This window comes from Leptodactylus fuscus, chromosome 8 (genome assembly GCF_031893055.1).
Source record: "Leptodactylus fuscus isolate aLepFus1 chromosome 8, aLepFus1.hap2, whole genome shotgun sequence".
Classification (NCBI taxonomy): domain Eukaryota; kingdom Metazoa; phylum Chordata; class Amphibia; order Anura; family Leptodactylidae; genus Leptodactylus; species Leptodactylus fuscus.
The window spans coordinates 10,748,670-10,766,784 of record NC_134272.1 but is presented as its reverse complement, the minus strand read 5'-3'; the positions used below and the strand labels follow the sequence as shown (position 1 = coordinate 10,766,784).

At 41.5% G+C, this 18,115-nt stretch overlaps 1 protein-coding gene across 2 annotated transcripts in view; it reads right to left on the bottom strand.

Annotated features, from left to right (window-relative positions):
• Positions 1-1,156: 1,156 nt before the first annotated feature.
• Positions 1,157-18,115, bottom strand: part of SRL (sarcalumenin) — a 31,176-nt gene continuing 14,217 nt past the window's right edge. The window contains exons 2-8 of one of the 2 annotated variants that reach the window (XM_075285063.1): positions 14,791-16,419; positions 13,628-13,726; positions 11,643-11,738; positions 6,318-6,353; positions 5,299-5,415; positions 4,977-5,210; positions 1,157-4,652 (exon numbers count right to left, since the gene is read on the bottom strand). In XM_075285063.1, the coding sequence (XP_075141164.1) occupies positions 3,847-4,652; positions 4,977-5,210; positions 5,299-5,415; positions 6,318-6,353; positions 11,643-11,738; positions 13,628-13,726; positions 14,791-16,419 (3,017 nt within the window). In that variant the 3' untranslated portion in view covers positions 1,157-3,846. The remainder of the gene's footprint in view (positions 4,653-4,976; positions 5,211-5,298; positions 5,416-6,317; positions 6,354-11,642; positions 11,739-13,627; positions 13,727-14,790; positions 16,420-18,115) is intronic. The other variant, XM_075285064.1, reaches the window with a different exon arrangement.

Genomic DNA, 18,115 nt, shown 5'->3' with positions numbered 1-18,115 from the left:
GAGGACACTGGTGGAGGGAAGGACTCAGACCAAGAGATCACTGGAGCAAGGTGACCTGAAGCACCTACCACTGGTATTCTGTACTAACCAACACCACAGCAGAAAACCTTAGTTTGTTAGTCAATGTGTGGCTGGGGTTGTCCTGATAAGCAACGGGATGGTATAATTGGTAAAGTCTACAACTAAATACCAACGTTCTACATCTGTTGAGTGGAAGCTCCTGGAAGATAGGTGATACATCACAAAATACTTTGCTTATATATCCAAATGCCCTATAGATTTCATATGTGGATTCCAAGACTGTCCAGTCAATCTAACCTTAGTCTAAGGCTGTGATAGTGTCTTATGTTTTTTTTTCCAGGGGTGTAAATGTGGGGGTCGTAGCAAAATACACAGACGGTCCGGTTCTAACACTGACTGGAACCCTGTCAGACCCTGGAACCTGTTATACTTCCTAATAGGTACTTCTTGTTGGAATTTCTTGGAGATGTCTTCTCAGCTCATCTATAACCAAAATGGTGACCCACTTCAACCAACAATTGAGTGGACAACTCCAAATGTTAGCAGTGTCAAGACCAGAGGGGCAGGGAATTGGGAAATGTTTTGCACCATTAGGTATCCTTTTAGCTCAAGTGGAAAGACCCAAGACTGGTTGGTTTCCTTACCTAAGAAGGTTCTGATGGTAGACATGGTGGTGTTCAGAATAGATGGTTGACCGTGTCTCTTGGTTCCTGGGTTTTAGCTAAGAACGTAGTGTCCAAAATGGCGACCCTAATGTTTACCGATATCAGGGAGAAAACTAATCTGTTGATCAGATCAGAACATTTTCTTCCCGCTGCTTAAGTCGATGTGACCTTGCTCTACTCCCAAACATTCAGGTCCACCACAAGTACATCACTTTGGAGTTCAAGCCAAGGAACAAAATAGATAATTTGTCCCCTGGTAAAATATGTTCTCCTGCTATTAAATCTCTATTTCTTTTTTCAATGTATCAAACTTTTTTGCAAATTTATTGGCGAGCCGTACAAAGCGTTCTTTTAGAAAAACTCCCCTTCAATTTGATCGATCGTTTCCCTTGAAACAAGAAGTGCCCGTAGTGTATTTTGCAGGAAAACAAAACCGCCATTGTCTGATAAAAGAAGGAGATCACAGTGAGTCTGTTGTTGACAAGCACAAACATTTTTATTGTACGTCAAGAGGAGGGTCCGTTCACAGGACGGTAATGACAGACTGAAAGGAGGGCTTGTGGTAGAAAAGAAAATGGAACATCTATATTACTTGGACCAAGGAGAAGGCACCTGCTGTGGAAGCCAACTGCAACCTACATTAACCCCTTAAGATCAGAAAGTGTGATCAGTGCATGGATTCAAGATGGCGGCCGTAGCTCAAAATCCAATATGGAGTCCACTAGCTCATAACATACTCAATATAACATATTTGGTACAACATAAGCCTTCCTTAATCACCGATAACCTTTCTTATTCCTTCACATTCCCTTTTTTAGTCTTTTATGGTTTTACCTCCTGCTGCCTTAAAGGAGAGACCAAAACAAGTCTGTGCGGCACAGAGAGGCAGTGTACGGTAGAGCCAATGACTACTAAGAAGATGGCCACCTAAACAGGTAGTCAATGCCCAATGCTTAGTGTTGGAATGGCCCACTAGAGTACCAGAGGAACCTCCAGTGGGCCCAGGCTCTAAGCCAATAATGGTCCAGCAAAAAGACCAAATTTGGAGGGTGCTATGGTTTATTTCCTAGGGGTTGCTGGAGGGTGGGCCCTAGAATTATTTTATCTGGTGGACCCTAGGAACTTCAGTCCGACAGTGCCAATACTAGAGGTAAAAAACATCGGCACATATTCTACAAAAATCGGTGCATTCCCTTATTGTAGTGGGGTTAGGCATCATAGTAACCATAGACCAAAGTACTAAAAGTCTCCATAATGACTACAAACACTATTATGTGCTGGAAAATTCTTCACTTCTGCTCTAATAATTCATCATTCCTTACAGCGTACCTGTCACTCACACAATATGGAGGCAGCCATTTTGTAGTCTTAGCCAATGGCATCTCAATGGCATTGAGAAATAGCTAAGGGTGAAAAAAATAGCTTGTGGTGTTAGTCCTGTATCTTAATCTCTCAAGGCAGTGTGGCCCTATATCTACTTTAGTGCTTATTAGCCACACATACCCCTGCCAGGTTTGGAAAAACCCTATTCTTAAGATTTGACAACTGATAACAAGAGGTACTTCTGCAGGAATTGTCAGCAACCATCTATATTCTATGAAGAAATCTGGATGAGACTATTCAATTTCTCTACAGCATCCCCGCAGGAGAAATTAGGTATTACACCGTTGTTATTCAAATCAATAGGCAATCTGTGAAATGCAGGACAGGTCGGGTCTTCCAAAGCGAGAGACACTCTTTGTCAGTGCTTTCTCCACTTGGGTCAAAAAATGGGTATTCTGAACAGAACATATGGAGCATAAAAATGAGGGGTTTTTTTTGATGGTCCTGGCTCAAAGAGATCACAAAATGGATGCTCCTTGTGTGTGAAGAAGACACGTCCTACATAACAACACTTTTCCTTTCCTTTCTGTTTTTCTTTCTGTCTAGCTTAGGGCCTCCTGGTATTTGACATTGGAATTCTGCACATCTATATGTTTATTTTCCTAGAAAACAGACTCCTGGTGCATCTGGATTGGCAGAGCTGGTTTAACGAAATACCTGTAACTGGAAGCAGATGCCGGCAACCACCTATGGAGAAGCTCCTAACTTAAAGCTTGGGGTTGTCCATTTTCAATGGGATCACGAAGACTGAACTTTCTAAGGAGATCTGAAGAAGTCAACACTGTTGTGATGTTTATTGAATTCTTGATAAAATATCATATGGATTGGTGTATAACCAGATTGGCAAAAAGTAAAACATGTATCAAATACTATACATTGGTAAAACCAAGACTCCTCTACGGCACATATTCCAAAGAATAGTCAAGACAATATAAAATAAGTACTTGCCGTCATTTCAGGTATTGCCATGATCAACGTAATGTTATACAATATTTCAGAAGATTATTGGCTACCCCATTGGTATGATCCCTACATCTTGTCTGGGTGAGGACAGGGATTAGATTCTAAACATATCAGAGCCTCTTCTTCAATGGTATGGACAATGGTCAGGTGCGACTAGTGTTAGGTAGCCCTTACGAGGTGGAACACCTGACCTTACCACCAATATCACATGCAATGGATCAATGGTCCAACTACTATGGTCTTGGGTGTGAGGGTCGATGATGGAGTTTACAAGTCCAATAAAAGGATACACTATAAGGTATCTCTATCTACTTCCTACACAAAATTAACATGGCTACCACCTCACAACATTACAAGACAAATTATCATAACACACATCAGAGAGTTTGCAGTGAACTGAAATTCCTTGTAAGCCTTATTCCAGGTCTCTTTCTTCTTCTCTAGGACCATGAAGTTATAACATGAGAAGAGAAGAACTCTTGTAGCAAGAGACAGAGTAAGGGTGGAAGAGCAGTTCTCTGCAATATTATCTCAAACAAAATCTTATCAATTCTATGGGAAGGCTCCATTGGTGGTCTAACACATTTCCCTTCCTTCAGCACCAGAGTAACCACCAGTCCCTCTAGGACCGAAGGATCGTGTTGAGTATCATCTCTATGACACACCTTGACGACATACTGTAAGTAGGATAGCTTGCAACGGTTTCAAAGGCAGGCCATGTCCATCACCAAAAGATCGCAAGACCTTTATATGGCTGTTTTTTTTTTTTATTTTACTTTTATTAAATATGAGAAGGGGTTAGGTTTGAGATAAGTTAATGTTTTTTATAACGGTTCTTTGGTGCTTCTCCACAACCGGTCACATCACAGTTGAGATTTGAAGGCTTTTTGCCGATGCTGCCGAGGAGATCTGGAAGCTCATGTGTTATGGCTTTCTCAATCTTCTCAATGAGGCAACCACCCATGTAAGAGCATTGGTTGGACAGAAGCTTGAAGCTTGTAATGGGGTTTACTCCAAAGAAATCTTTGTAGGCTTCACGGTTGGGGAGGTCAAATTTGCTGACATTGGTTTTAGCCAAGATGGACTTGAAGATAAAGAATTTATCGGGGTCCTCTACTATGTCCTTGAACACAAGTTCTCCGTCACTAAAGAATGTCATCTTGTCCTTGTAGGTATGAAGGTATCGGTCAACCAGCAAAGCGTGAATACGAACTCTGATAGCGTGCTGACGAATGAAGGCAATCTTGTTTTCAAGTCTGTTCTCGATGACTTGTGTGAGATCTTCTAGAAGGGAAATTTCTTCTTTGAGGAATAGCTCCTTGTGTGTTTCTGGATGATAATCTTCTTCCCAGAAAGAGCTAACATAGACTCTCGGTGGCTCGGTCACATTGATGAGAGGTGCCAGACTCCAGAAGAGTGCACCATACACCCTCATAAGTTCTTGAGTAGCCAAACTATCAGCTTTGTTTAGGATGATACGGATCTGAGACTCACGTCCCTTCAACTGTCTGAAGAGCATCTCCAACTCCAGACCCACATCCAGTTTGGTGGGGTCAAATACGACAAAAATGAGATCAGCTCGGTCAATGAACCACTGGCACACGTCATTGAATGGATAACCTGTGAAGGAAAATTACAAAATTAATTATTTAGAATTGTATTACTCCTCAGATACCGTTACACCTTGTGGAGATGACAACTGGCATCTGGAGTCTTGTAGGCAATGCTCCTTGGGAGAAGGTATTAAGTCTCCTCCAGAGGGAAGAAATTTGTTTCTCTAATACCACCAATAGCTAGCTACCCTTGATGCCAAACCAAAGTCTCCACCTAAAGTAAGAGACACCCATATGTTTTAGGGCTTGGCTGGATAAGAGGCCTTTGTTGTATCTCAATAAGATGATGAAGCTCCATGAAATGCTCAAGGTCTATTGTCATCGTACAAACCTCTTTCTTGTTGCTTCCGGTTCTCAATGATTCCAGGGGTATCTACTAATGTCACTCTTTCCAAGAGTTTATGTGGAATCTCAATGCCAATAAGCTTCTCCAAAAAGTTCTGCCCAAATTTCTCCAGTGGAGAGAAGGAACGAGCACTATCAGCAGCCATCACAATGCCCTCAATGGTCTTCAGCTTTGGCCCATGCATAAGGACGGTAAATTCAGAAGTTGTGGGTTCAGCACCTACCAAAGAGTTAGAAATAGGAGCAGATTATTTTATATAGGACACCCTGGAAATCCATGTATGTCTTGAAGATGACTCCATCATTACCTGTATACAGTTGATGGGGGCTTTCATCCAACCCCAAGAGGTAGTTGATCATGGTGGATTTACCAACACTCCACGGTCCCAAAAACAACACCATTGGTTTAGAAGTGATCTCACCATCTGTGAAAGACAAAGACATGAACTATAATAAGTTTATTATGGATTTTGAGCAGGAGGAGCATGACGAATAAGAAATGGAGAAGAAGAAGAAGAAGCCAATGATAAAATATGGGCATTAGATTTAAGATGAAATTATCCAAAACACACACACTTCGGCAGATTTTGAAAAAGGATGACCAATTTGTTTTGTTAGCTTATCACCAGGGGATCTTGCAGTTTGATTTCCCTGCAGTGCCTCCGAAGGCAAAATGAAGTATTGCACAATTCCCACTGAAATTACTGGGCTGTTTTTGTAATTCATGTATATTTTGTCTCCTCCAGAGAGGTTTTTTTTGGGTATTGGAACATGGAGTTTCCAAACCACACAATGCACGGTGTATAATGTTAATAGGTCCTAAACGTTGACGTGTAGGCCCAGGAACCACACGTCTCGCTACACAAGACAAAAGTCTGTTTTTTTGCAAGCATTGGAAAAATCCAAAAAAAGGTGTTTGATCATAAAATTCAGTAATAGAAGATGTTAAAAAAACAAAGAGATATTGCTCCAAACCATCAACTACGCTGACACTGGGTCACAATGGACAGATTTAAAGACTTATTCCATAGCAATGAGATATTCCCACCCCCCTGGTACAGGGCCAGAGTCTGGTCCCATCTCCTCATCTTATCTTGGAATGCTGCTTATATAACACACCCATTCACTAGTAAGTAATAACTCCGGCTTGCCTGTATGTTAGCCACTTATTAGCGGTATGGCGGTCATACATTACACAGCTACTTGCAAGCTAGCAGGTGAGTATGGCTGTCAAATGGGATAACTTCAGGCCTCTGTGTTATAGGAAGCAGACACACAAGCTGAAAAGGCCAGGCATGACACAGGCACCTTAGGCAGTTTTACCCACCTGCAGCCGAGTCAGCAAGGCTACGTCCATGATAAGCTGTTAGCAGATGGGAGGGAAACGATATGTCAACATTTAATAACAAGACAAGGGAATGCTGTGCCCTATGGCAGATGCAAGAAGGGGTATGGTGCAATGCTATCCTCAGAATGCCAAATGCAATACTCCCACATGTAACCTCATTCCTATAGTAAATGTAAATTAGAATAAGTGTTGATATGTAGGAGATAAGAAATTGTGAAATCTCTGACTAGATTAAAGGAGGGTAATCATCAAAATCTTTAGGAAAGGCAGATCGCACAGACTGTGTACCAGTGCATATAGAGAGAGGGAGCACACACATCAAATAACAAAGAATATGTATCAGTGTAGCGATAGAGGGAGCACCCAAAGCACATGATACAAATTGTATATCAGTGTAGAGAGAGATAGGAAGCACACACAGCACATCACATAGACAGATTATGTATCATGAGAGAGGGAACACACACATCAGATGACACAGACTGTATATCAGTATAAAGAGAGTAGGAGAACCCAGAGCAGATCACATAGACTGTATATAAGGGGAAAGAGAGAGAGCAGATCACACAGACTGTATATAAGGGGAAAGAGAGAGAGAGCAGATCACACAGACTGTGTATCAGTGTAGAGAGAGAGGGAAACACATCACATCACACAGGCTATGTATCAGTGTAGCAAAAGAGGGAGCACCCACAGTAAATTAAATAGACTTAGTGAGAGAGAACATGGGAGGAATATGCAAATCTTTCTCCCAAGATGTAAACAGGGAGACAGTGCCTCTGTTATGCTGCCCTCTATGGGAAGCACCCTGAACATCATGCCCAACTTTCCCAGAAGTCTTTACTGCATAATGCGGGGTTATAACCAAATCAATTTCTCAGCTACGGACTTCACCGTTTCTGTCTGGTTGGACTTCATCAGTGCAGCCTAGGGAGAATTGATTTGGTAGAAGGGAGAGGCTGAGAGACCAGATTATGGGGATAACGTCCATCCTTAGGGAGAGACCACCTTTTCAGGTGTTTGGAGTCTCCACACACCTGAAAAGGTGGTCTCTCCCTAAGGATGGACGTTATCCACATAATTTAGTGAGAGGAAGCATTCACATCAGATCACAAAGCCTGTGTATTAGTGTAGAGAGAGGGAACACCCAGAGCAGATCACAAAGACTGTGTATCAGTGTAGAGAGAGAAGGAGCACCCACAGCACATAACACAGACTGTGTATCAGTGTGTAGAGAGAGGGAGCACCCACAGCACATAACACAAACTGTGTATCAGTGTAGAGAGAGGGAGCACCCACAGCACATAACACAGACTGTGTATCAGTGTAGAGAGAGAGGGAGCACTCACAGCACATAACACAGACTGTGTATCAGTGTAGAGAGAGAAGGAGAACACACAGCAGACTCTGAAGAGGAGGAAGAGGGAAATAACAAACTTCTCTCTGTAGAAGGGGAAATCAGTGCAGGAATGAAACTATTCTACTACATGAGCGCTAGTAAAAGGAGAAACATCCTAGACTTCATGCTCAGCATATGTTAAATACTGTATATATACAGTATGTGAAAAGTCTGAAACTAGGAACAGGTTACAAGCTGAATATTGGGGATCTCAAAATAAATTACCTAATGAAGATTGACACCTGAAACACAATGCAAACTTTCTTAGGCCTAGTTCACATCTGCATTTGGGGATTTTGTTCTGCTCTCTGCATGAAAAATGTGCAGAGAAAAGCGCTGCAAGCAACACTTTTCTCTCTGCATTTTTCGTGCAGAAACCGAGCGGAAACCACATGGACCTTATTATAGTCTATGGGATCCGTGGGTTTCCTAAGGTAACCGCTTTTTTATGCGGACTAGGTTTCTGTTCAGGGGGGGTCACGGGAAACCCATGTGCAGATGTGAATCAAACCTTACTTGCAGAAACCACTGACACATGGTAAAAAATATTTGAAGAATTCTTCAAAGTGACATTTATAATACCAGTGTTTTCTTATTTAGCAGAGGGTCCTTTGGGTTCCCTCAGGCACCAAGGTGATGTTGCAAATGCTACATTTCCACCCCCATGGTTCCATGCACTTATATATATGTCAGTATGCAGGGGGCAGTATGTAAGCATGCAGACATGCAGACTTGGGGTGCTGGGTGAGGAATAAAAGAGAGGTATACACCTGCTGTCTCCTATCTGAGATATCTGGTGGCAGTAAACAGAGGTACACACAAATACCCCATGTACAGACTGACTAGATATCTAATGGAATTTGACCAAACCCACTATGTACATCAACCAATACACTATGGATAGGGACTCTGCCCTTGCACGTTATTATATGTTATATATTAGTGCAGTTTCTTAGCGTTGTATATTATTAGTTTGAGCAATAAATGTGAAAGCCGAATGGAAACTACATATACACCGGGGTAAATTTTTCATTGTTCCTATTAGGATTTCCGTTTAATATCCAAACCCATGTGATGAGTTATCAGCCATATAACGTACAGGCCTAATATAAGCATTACGTGCAGTGTCCTGGTGGTCTAGTGTAGTCTTGAGGACATGGAGGAGATCTATAGAGTTGTCTAAGTCAGTTGACTGTTGGATGTGACATCATCTGCAGAGTATTGCTAACATGTGGATATGGGGTTCTGCCAGTGGGGACCCAGAACAAAATTTTAATATCCATTAAAGAGAACCTATCACCATCTCCACCCACTCCTCTTCTATGCCTATATCAATAGGCGCTGCTCCGCTGATTCCGGCGCAATTGGAATTTTTTCTCTAGCCCACACCGTTCCCGAGCAATCATATCTGATATTTTTAGTGCAATTATGCTTTCTACTGTCAGCTGGGTGGTCCTAGACTGCATCGGAAAGACAAGGACCGCCCACCTGACAGTATTATTGTGCTAAAACTAACTCCACTGATTGCTCAGGAATGGTGAGGGCTAGAGAAAAAATTCCAACTGCGCCGGAATCAGTGGAGCAGCGCCTATTAAAGGAAGCAAAGACTTGATTTGTTGGAAGTGGTGAAAGGTTCTCTTTAAAGCAGCATTGTTATGGGTTTAATAAAACCATGCTAATCCTGAGTAATCCTTTTAAAATGTAGATGTAGATTTGTCCCTTTGACAACACTGAACCACATGATGGAAACATTGTTATTAGGAGATGGTGCTCTGCTGACACCATGGCTCAGATTTTAGTACTTTAAGAGGAACCTGCCACATGGAAAATGCAGCACAATGTGCAGGCGGTGTATTATAGAGCAGGAGGAGCCGAGTAGATTGATATATCATTATGTGGGGGGGAAAATTCAGTATATCCATTGAAATGTTCGTTTTTTTCTATGGCAAGAAGTCCAGGAGGTGGGCCTATAGTGATTGACAGCTATGTCTGTATGCACTGTAAGGATGGGACCGCCTCCTGGACTATATAATATAAAAGAGCAGAGACTTCAATGGATAAATGACAGGCTATACTGAATCCATTCCCACAAACCTATACAGTCCTATGAAAAAGTTTGGGCACCCCTATTAATCTTAATCATTTTTAGTTCTAAATATTTTGGTGTTTGCAGCAGCCATTTCAGTTTGATATATCTAATAACTGATGGACACAGTAATATTTCAGGATTGAAATGAGGTTTATTGTACTAACAGAAAATGCGCAATATGCATTAAACCAAAATTTGACCGGTGCAAAAATATGGGCACCTCAACAGAAAAGTGACATTAATATTTAGTACATCCTCCTTTTGCAAAGATAACAGCCTCTAGTCGCTTCCTGTAGCTTTTAATCAGTTCCTGGATCCTGGATGAAGGTATTTTGGACCATTTCTTTCTACAAAACAATTCAAGTTCAGTTAAGTTTGATGGTCGCCGAACATGGACAGCCCGCTCTCAAATGATCTGAAAACAAAGATTGTTCAACATAGTTGTTCAGGGGAAGGATACAAAAAGTTGTCTCAGAGATTTAACCTGTCAGTTTCCACTGTGAGGAACATAGTAAGGAAATGGAAGACCACAGGGACAGTTCTTGTTAAGCCCAGAAGTGGCAGGCCAAGAAAAATATCAGAAAGGCAGAGAAGAAGAATGGTGAGAACAGTCAAGGACAATCCACAGACCACCTCCAAAGAGCTGCAGCATCATCTTGCTGCAGATGGTGTCACTGTGCATCGGTCAACTATACAGCGCACTTTGCACAAATAGAAGCTGTATGGGAGAGTGATGAGAAAGAAGCCGTTTCTGCACGTACGCCACAAATAGAGTTGCCTGAGGTATGAAAAAGCACATTTGGACAAGGCAGCTTCATTTTGGAAACAAAAATTGAGTTGTTTGGTTATAAAAAAAGGCGTTATGCATGGCGTCCAAAAAGAAACAGCATTCCAAGAAAAACACATGCTACCCACTGTAAAATTTGGTGGAGGTTCCATCATGCTTTGGGGCTGTGTGGCCAATGCCGGCATCGGGAATCTTGTTAAAGTTGAGGGTCGCATGGATTCCACTCAGTATCAGCAGATTCTTGAGAATAATGTTCAAGAATCAGTGACGAAGTTGAAGTTACGCCGGGGATGGATATTTCAGCAAGACAATGATCCAAAACACCGCTCCAAATCCTCAGGCATTCATGCAGAGGAACAATTACAATGTTCTGGAATGGCCATCCCAGTCCCCAGACCTGAATATCATTGAACATCTGTGGGATGATTTGAAGCGGGCTGTCCATGCTCGGCGACCATCTAACTTAACTGAACTTGAATTGTTTGTCCAAAATACCTTTATCCAGGATCCAGGAACTGATTAAAAGCTACAGGAAGCGACTAGAGGCTGTTATCTTTGCAAAAGGAGGATCTACTAAATATTAATGTCACTTTTCTGTTGAGGTGCCCATACTTTTGCACCGGTCAAATTTTGGTTTAATGCATATTGCACATTTTCTGTTAGTACAATAAACCTCATTTCAATCCTGAAATATTACTGTGTCCATCAGTTATTAGATATATCAAACTGAAATGGCTGTTGCAAATACCAAAATATTTAGAACTAAAAATGATTAAGATTAATAGGGGTGCCCAAACTTTTTCATAGGACTGTATATCAATCTGCTCAGCTCCCCCTGCTCTATGACATGCCGCCTGCAGATTTGTCATGTGACAAGTTCCCTTTAAGCGTCCTCGGTTCACAGATTCCAATAATATCATTGACATATCAAGTATTACATCGAGTGGGGTTCCTTCCTTTACTCTGGTGTGTCTAGTCTGCTGCCTGTATATACCGTATTCATGGCACACACAATAAGGACCCGCTCACCTGTGATCTCATACTGTCTCAGCTCGTTGTATTTGTAAGAAAGTTCCAAGGGTTTGATAGAAGAGTGGTAAATTTTCCTTAGCTTCTGCAGTGCCGCTGGAATAGAGTAGATACAGACCAAGGTCAAGGAAGTCAATTATTTATAGAAATTATTAGAGACCAAAACGGAGCCGAAGATCACATGTCCTGGCGGGACCCTTGGAAAGAAGCCCTGGTCGGCCCCATTGCCTTGGGTAAGGGGTGAGAACCTCTAGGAAGACTACATTGTTGGCAACTAAGGGGGTGGGAAATAAGTCAAGGGTTATGGAAACACTTCGCCCTTCTGATCTGCGGTAAATAGAAAGGCCTGATACCAAATGGTGTTCATTTTTGGTGTTTGCGTTGGGTCACCTATATACACCAAAAATGAGCCCCGTTAACAAAATTTGGAATGGTGTCTCTACTCCATATCACCTTAAAGCCAGTTTTCACCTCCAGGTCTCCCAAATTTTATTGTTTGTAAATTTGTTCATTTTTCTGTCATTGTAATGGTTTGAGGCCTTGTTTTTTGTGAGTCGGATTCTATTTTTTGATGACAACTTTTTGGAGTGACGATATCTTAGTGACTAAATTTTATTAACTCTTTCTTCCTGGGGTGGAGTGAAAAAAGTCACCAATTCTGGCATTGTTTGATTTTCATTTTGCACCATTCACCGCATGGCATAGATACCATTTTACCTTTATTCTGCGAGTCAGTAGGATTATGCTGAATGTTTTGCTGATTTTGTACAACAAAAACGCTTGTTTTGAAAAAAATATAATTTGTTTTTGCATCGTGTCTTTTTTCAGTTTTTGTAGCACTAGAGCAAGGGCTTGTTTTTTGCGAGACTAGCTAAGCTTTTCAATGGCACCATTATGGGGGGGTGCACATACCTTTTGATTATTTTTTTTTTTAAATTTGTTTTGGAGGTGAGGCGACCAAAAAAAAAAGATTTTAATTGTAGACAATCCTTTTTTTTTTTTTTTTTTTTTTTTAAAATAAAACTAAATAAATTAAATAAATTAAATTTTATATATTTAATATTAAAGGGATCCTATCAGTCAGATGGAATTTTTTGTCCCTAACACGTCGGAATAACCTTAAGAATGGCTATTCGTCCTACCTTTCGTTGTCTTCTCCGCGCTGCTGTTCCGTAGAAATCCCAGTTTTCACCGGTATGCAAATGAGTTCTCTCGCAGTACTGGGGGCGGGCCCCAGTGCTCAAACAGCACTGGGGACGTCCCCAAAGCTGCGAGAGAGCTCTCCAGTGCCGCCTCTATCTTCAGGAACGTCCTCTTCCTGTGTCTTCTTCCAGCACAGGCGGTGAAACTTGTAGGCCTCGGCGCATGCCCACAGGCCACAAGAAAAATGGCCGCTTACACAGTAAGTAAGCGGACTTGTGGGCATGCGCAGTGGGCTCTGCCCGAGGCCTACAAGTTTCACCGTCTGCGCCGGAAGAAGACACAGGAAGAGGCTGTTCTAGGAGAAGATGGAGGTGGCGCAGGAGAGTTCTCTTGCAACATTGGGGACACCCCCAGTGCTGTTTGAGCGCTGGGGCCCGCCCCCAGTGCTGTGAGAGAACTCATTTGCATACCGGTGAAAACCGGTATTTCTACAGAACAGCACCGCAGAGAAGACTTCTAAAGGTAGGAGACGAATAGCCTTTCTCAATGCTATTCCGACATGTTAGGGACAAAAAATTCATCTGAGTGAGAGGATTCCTTTAAATAAATTTATTTTGCCAGTGAGTTCGTTCTTTTTTGCAGGGAGAGCTGCACGTTTCATTGGTACATTCTTGGATACTTTTGGCTGATTTTTATCCATTTTTGAGGCACTGTAAGATGGAACTGGCTCAACCCTTATTGCTTTGCACTTTTTATTGGTACCATGGGATTTCCATGTTTTAATGTTTTCGGGAGGGCTTGATAGGCAGGTCTACCATCGATACTATATTATATGTTGCTACCTGTATAATCATCTGCAGGCTTCTCTTCTGCGAGTTTCAAGGTGCTGTCTATGTGGCTCCTGTCCCTCCTGGGGAATTCGTCCACATCTTCCACATCATCTGTAAGAAAGGGATGAATTGTCAATAGGACGTCATTTTATAAGGAGGAATATTCTATAACGTAACTATCAAGCAGTCGTTTTATCCTACAGACCAGCATGTATCAAGATACGCTTATGTGTGTGGAAGCAGACGGGTAGTAATGCATACCCATAAGACATATAGAGATAGTCTGGTGCCTCAAACATGGAATGACTCTAGGAAGCCATGGAGTCTTAGCCATGCATATATAGAAGAAAGCAGCATATACAGTATTATCATGCAGAATATACCACGTGACTCTCCAGTTGGTGCAAAATTATAACATCTACCAAGGCCAGTTACCCACCACAGGTTCAAGACTGCTAAGAGTTGTAGTTATGTAACAGTCATACAAGCCACATATAGAGTACACGTAGATCATCAGCTGGATACATATATAAGAGGTATATAGGAAGAACACTACAAAATAACCTAAATGGATATGTATGGATGCAGCCACTTCCATGACCTAACATATTCCCAGCTCTTGCAGGAAACGCACCTCTACAAGGGTCTTCCTCTAATTCTTGGCTACGTGGACAAGTAACAATCCTATTGACGACAGCTTTACTGTAGTCACTACTTTGTATATTCAGTACAACATAACATAAACCACTCAGGGTTGGACCAATAGAGGTCCTGTCCCACAAGGGTCCATGAGATCAACAGAAAGCCAAGCAAGACATTCAAGAAGATCTGCCCATAGATTGGTGGGGAAATAAATCCTAAATAATGCTCAAAACCAGTGTCGAGTCAAAGGTTGACCTTGGAGAGTCGCTCCTTGGACTGTGTCCATACAAGGTAACCCGGTCCTTGCTCTAGCAGAGTCAAGTAGTGTATTCAAGGGTAACAACATACTTAGAAAGTTGTAATGCCATGACATAGGTTATAGGACATTTATTGAATTTAACTAAACATCTCAAAGTAAAAGCAAAAAAAATCTCTATTAACCCATTCATGTCTTAAAGCAAAAAAGTGGGAGCCATATCATTGTGAAATGTAATCTGCGCGTGACGGTCCATTAACATTATTGGAAAGTCTACCTTTTAGTCTCCTTGGCCTTGACTTAGGAAGTTGTCTCTGGGATTGTTTAGATGTTGACTTTGCTGAGCGTTCTTTGAGAGATCTTTTCCCTTCGTTGATCTCCCTTCCAGCAGATACCTGATCCTCACTAATTGGTTTTAAAGGTGAGTTGTCATCTTTCCCAGAAGAAGCTTCCAAGTCCTCTACACTTTGGGATTCTGTACTCTCTGGAACTGATGTTTCTCCTTCTGTCTCTTCTGATATATTCTCTTTGTTTCCATCAACATGTGAATCTTTGTGTTCTTCTTCAGATGTTTCTCCTGTTTTTAGAACACTGTGAGCATCTAGTTCTAATTCCTCTGCTCCTTCTTGCTCTTCTTCTGAAGACAAGCCTACATTTACATTTATTTCAGTATCTATGTCTGTTTCTTTAGCCTTGTCCTGGTCTTCTGTAGAAGAATCATCAACATCTGCATCTGTTTTGGCATTAGATTGTTCAGCGGGATCTTCTTTAGAGAAGTCACCCTCCTTTGAATCAATCTCAGCTTCTGGTTCTCCATCATCTTCCTGGTCTTCTTCAGAAGATTCACCCCCATGTGCACCAGTCTCAGCATCTGCTTCTGGTTCTCCATCATCTTCCTGGTCTTCTTCAGAAGATTCACCCCCATGTGCACCAGTCTCAGCATCTGCTTCTGGTTCTTCATCATCTTCCTGGTCTTCTTCAGAAGATTCACCCCTATGTGCACCAGTCTCAGCATCTGCTTCTGGTTCTTCATCATCTTCCTGGTCTTCTTCAGAAGATTCACCCCCATGTGCACCAGTCTCAGCATCTGCTTCTGGTTCTTCATCATCTTCCTGGTTGTCTTCAGAAGATTCATTCTCATGAACATTAGTTTCAGCATTCGTTTCCGATTCTTCGACATCTTCTATTGGTTCTTCATCATCATCTTGCTCGTCTTCAGAAGATTCAAGTGCATTAGTCTCATCACCCACTTCTGACCTTTCAGATTCTTCTTCTTCTGCTGAAGACTCACCACCATTGTTATCATCCGGCTCAGTCTCAGCCTCCGCTTCTGATTCTTCATCTTCATTGTGCTCTTCTTCAGAAGATTCACCCAAGTTTACATCATTCTCAGTCACTATTTCTGGTTCTTCAGATTCTTCTTCCTCTTCTGAAGACTCACCCCCATCTGTGTTAGTTTCAGCATCTGACTTGGGTTCTTCTGCTGTCTCATGTTCCTCTTCGCCCTCCTGTATGCTAGTTTCATCATCTAATACTTTTTGTTCTTCCTCTACTACTGGTATGCCGTCTTCAGTTACATCATCTTTGGTCTCTTCCTTGACATCCAGTGACAGCTCTTCTGCTGTTCCAGGAAAGTTTTCTGCTGCCACATCTTCCGCAGGATCGCAGAGCGATGCACCTGGAGTAACATTTTGCTTTTCTTGTCTCTCGCTAGGTGCTGGTCCACAATCTTGTTGCTTTACCTCATGGGTTTCTGGCTCAAGGCCTTCGATGGAGAATATCAGATTCTCTGTTAGGATTTGATCGGCATATAGAGACTTGTCATCCAAGTTGGTGTCCACTGCACCTGTCTGTCCATCGGCAAAGGTTCCAGCGTCCTCAGGGACATCAGAAGAGACTTGAAATTCTAAACAGAAGACGATCAGTCAGTGTCATCGCAACACTGGGTTCAGGAGGAGCACAGCAATACAATTAGAATAGCTGGAAAGTGGCGTGTAAGAGGTTAATTAGCTTTGTAATCCCTTGTCATCTAAATCACTTGGGGTTCCAGATTTCCCTACAGATACATTGTTGCTCCTGAGTATATAAAGGGGTTATCTTTTTCTTGGGGACCCGATAAACGTAAACCCCATCCACTTATAAAGCGGTTACTTGTGAAAACCCACAGACCCCATAGACTATAATGGAGGACAGAGTCCCCGTATGTTAGTGAGAACCTTGCATTATATTGCTGTGACTTCTACTATCACACACCTCTGCCCTGAATCCATCTTCTTTTACAGTCAGAGAATGCCAACATTATTCATCCATGTGTACAGAAATTGGAGAAGTGGCCAAAACACACGGGAACAAAGAACAAAGTGCATATTATGTCCCTGAAGGTCACGTATCGTGAGCTCATTTTTTACTAGTACAGATAATCCCAATTACGTTACTTGTCTATAAATCATTCACCATATGGAGAACGGAAATAATGGCCGCCTTCCATGGACAGAGAGAAACCGGCCATGATCAAAGGTGTAAGTGGGCTTCTTAATGGTGTATACCCTCACTCTATATCTCCCAATACCAGGCCCATGTATGGCTGGCACCTATGGAGAACATGTACACTATTATCTCTATACACTATTAGCTATATACCCTATTATTTCTGTGCACTATTATCTCTATACACCATTAGCTATATACTCTATTATCTCTGAACTATTATCTCTATTTATTATTATTTATGTATTTTTAATGTTCATTTTTTAATTATTTGCAGATTTCGTTTTCATCAATGATGTGATTCTTGCCGACATGTCAGCATCAATTCACTATAGTTAGACACAGCACTGGGAATCCATCATAGAGGTATCTGCCCTTTGCTGAAGTAAAAATACATCTGCAATGTGCTACGTTGTCGAGAGTGTGCCCCGTGTGCAATGTGCGAGGTGCCAGGAATTTCCGTGGGGACAGCAGTGAGATTAATCTATGCAGCTATTTCAGATGAGTTCCCGACCTCTCATTATTGTCTCTATCATTGATGTCACAATGTTTCTACTGGCCTTCATAACCTATAGTGTTCAAAGGGCACTAAATTTAGAGTCCATGTCTATCTATCTATCTATCTATCTATCTATCTATCTATCTATCTGTCTGTCTGTCTGTCTGTCTGTCTGTCTGTCTGTCTGTCTGTCTGTCTGTCTATCTATCTCCTATCTATCTATCTCCTATCTATCTATCTCCTATCTATCTATCTATCTATCTATCTATCTATCTATCTATCTATCTCCTATCTATCTATCTATTTATCTATCTCCTATCTATCTCCTATCTATCTATCTATTTATCTATCTCCTATCTATCTATCTATCTATCTATCTATCTATCTCCTATCTATCTATCTATCTATCTATCTATCTATCTATCTATCTATCTCCTGTCTATCTATCTATCTATCTATCTATCTCCTGTCTATCTATCTATCTATCTATCTATCTATCTATCTATCTATCCATCTACATTTCTAAATATCTATCTACTCTATAATTCTAGCTAAATACATCAATATCCATCTATGTGAAAGTAACATTTGGATCTTTCCAGTCCACTTGTGATTA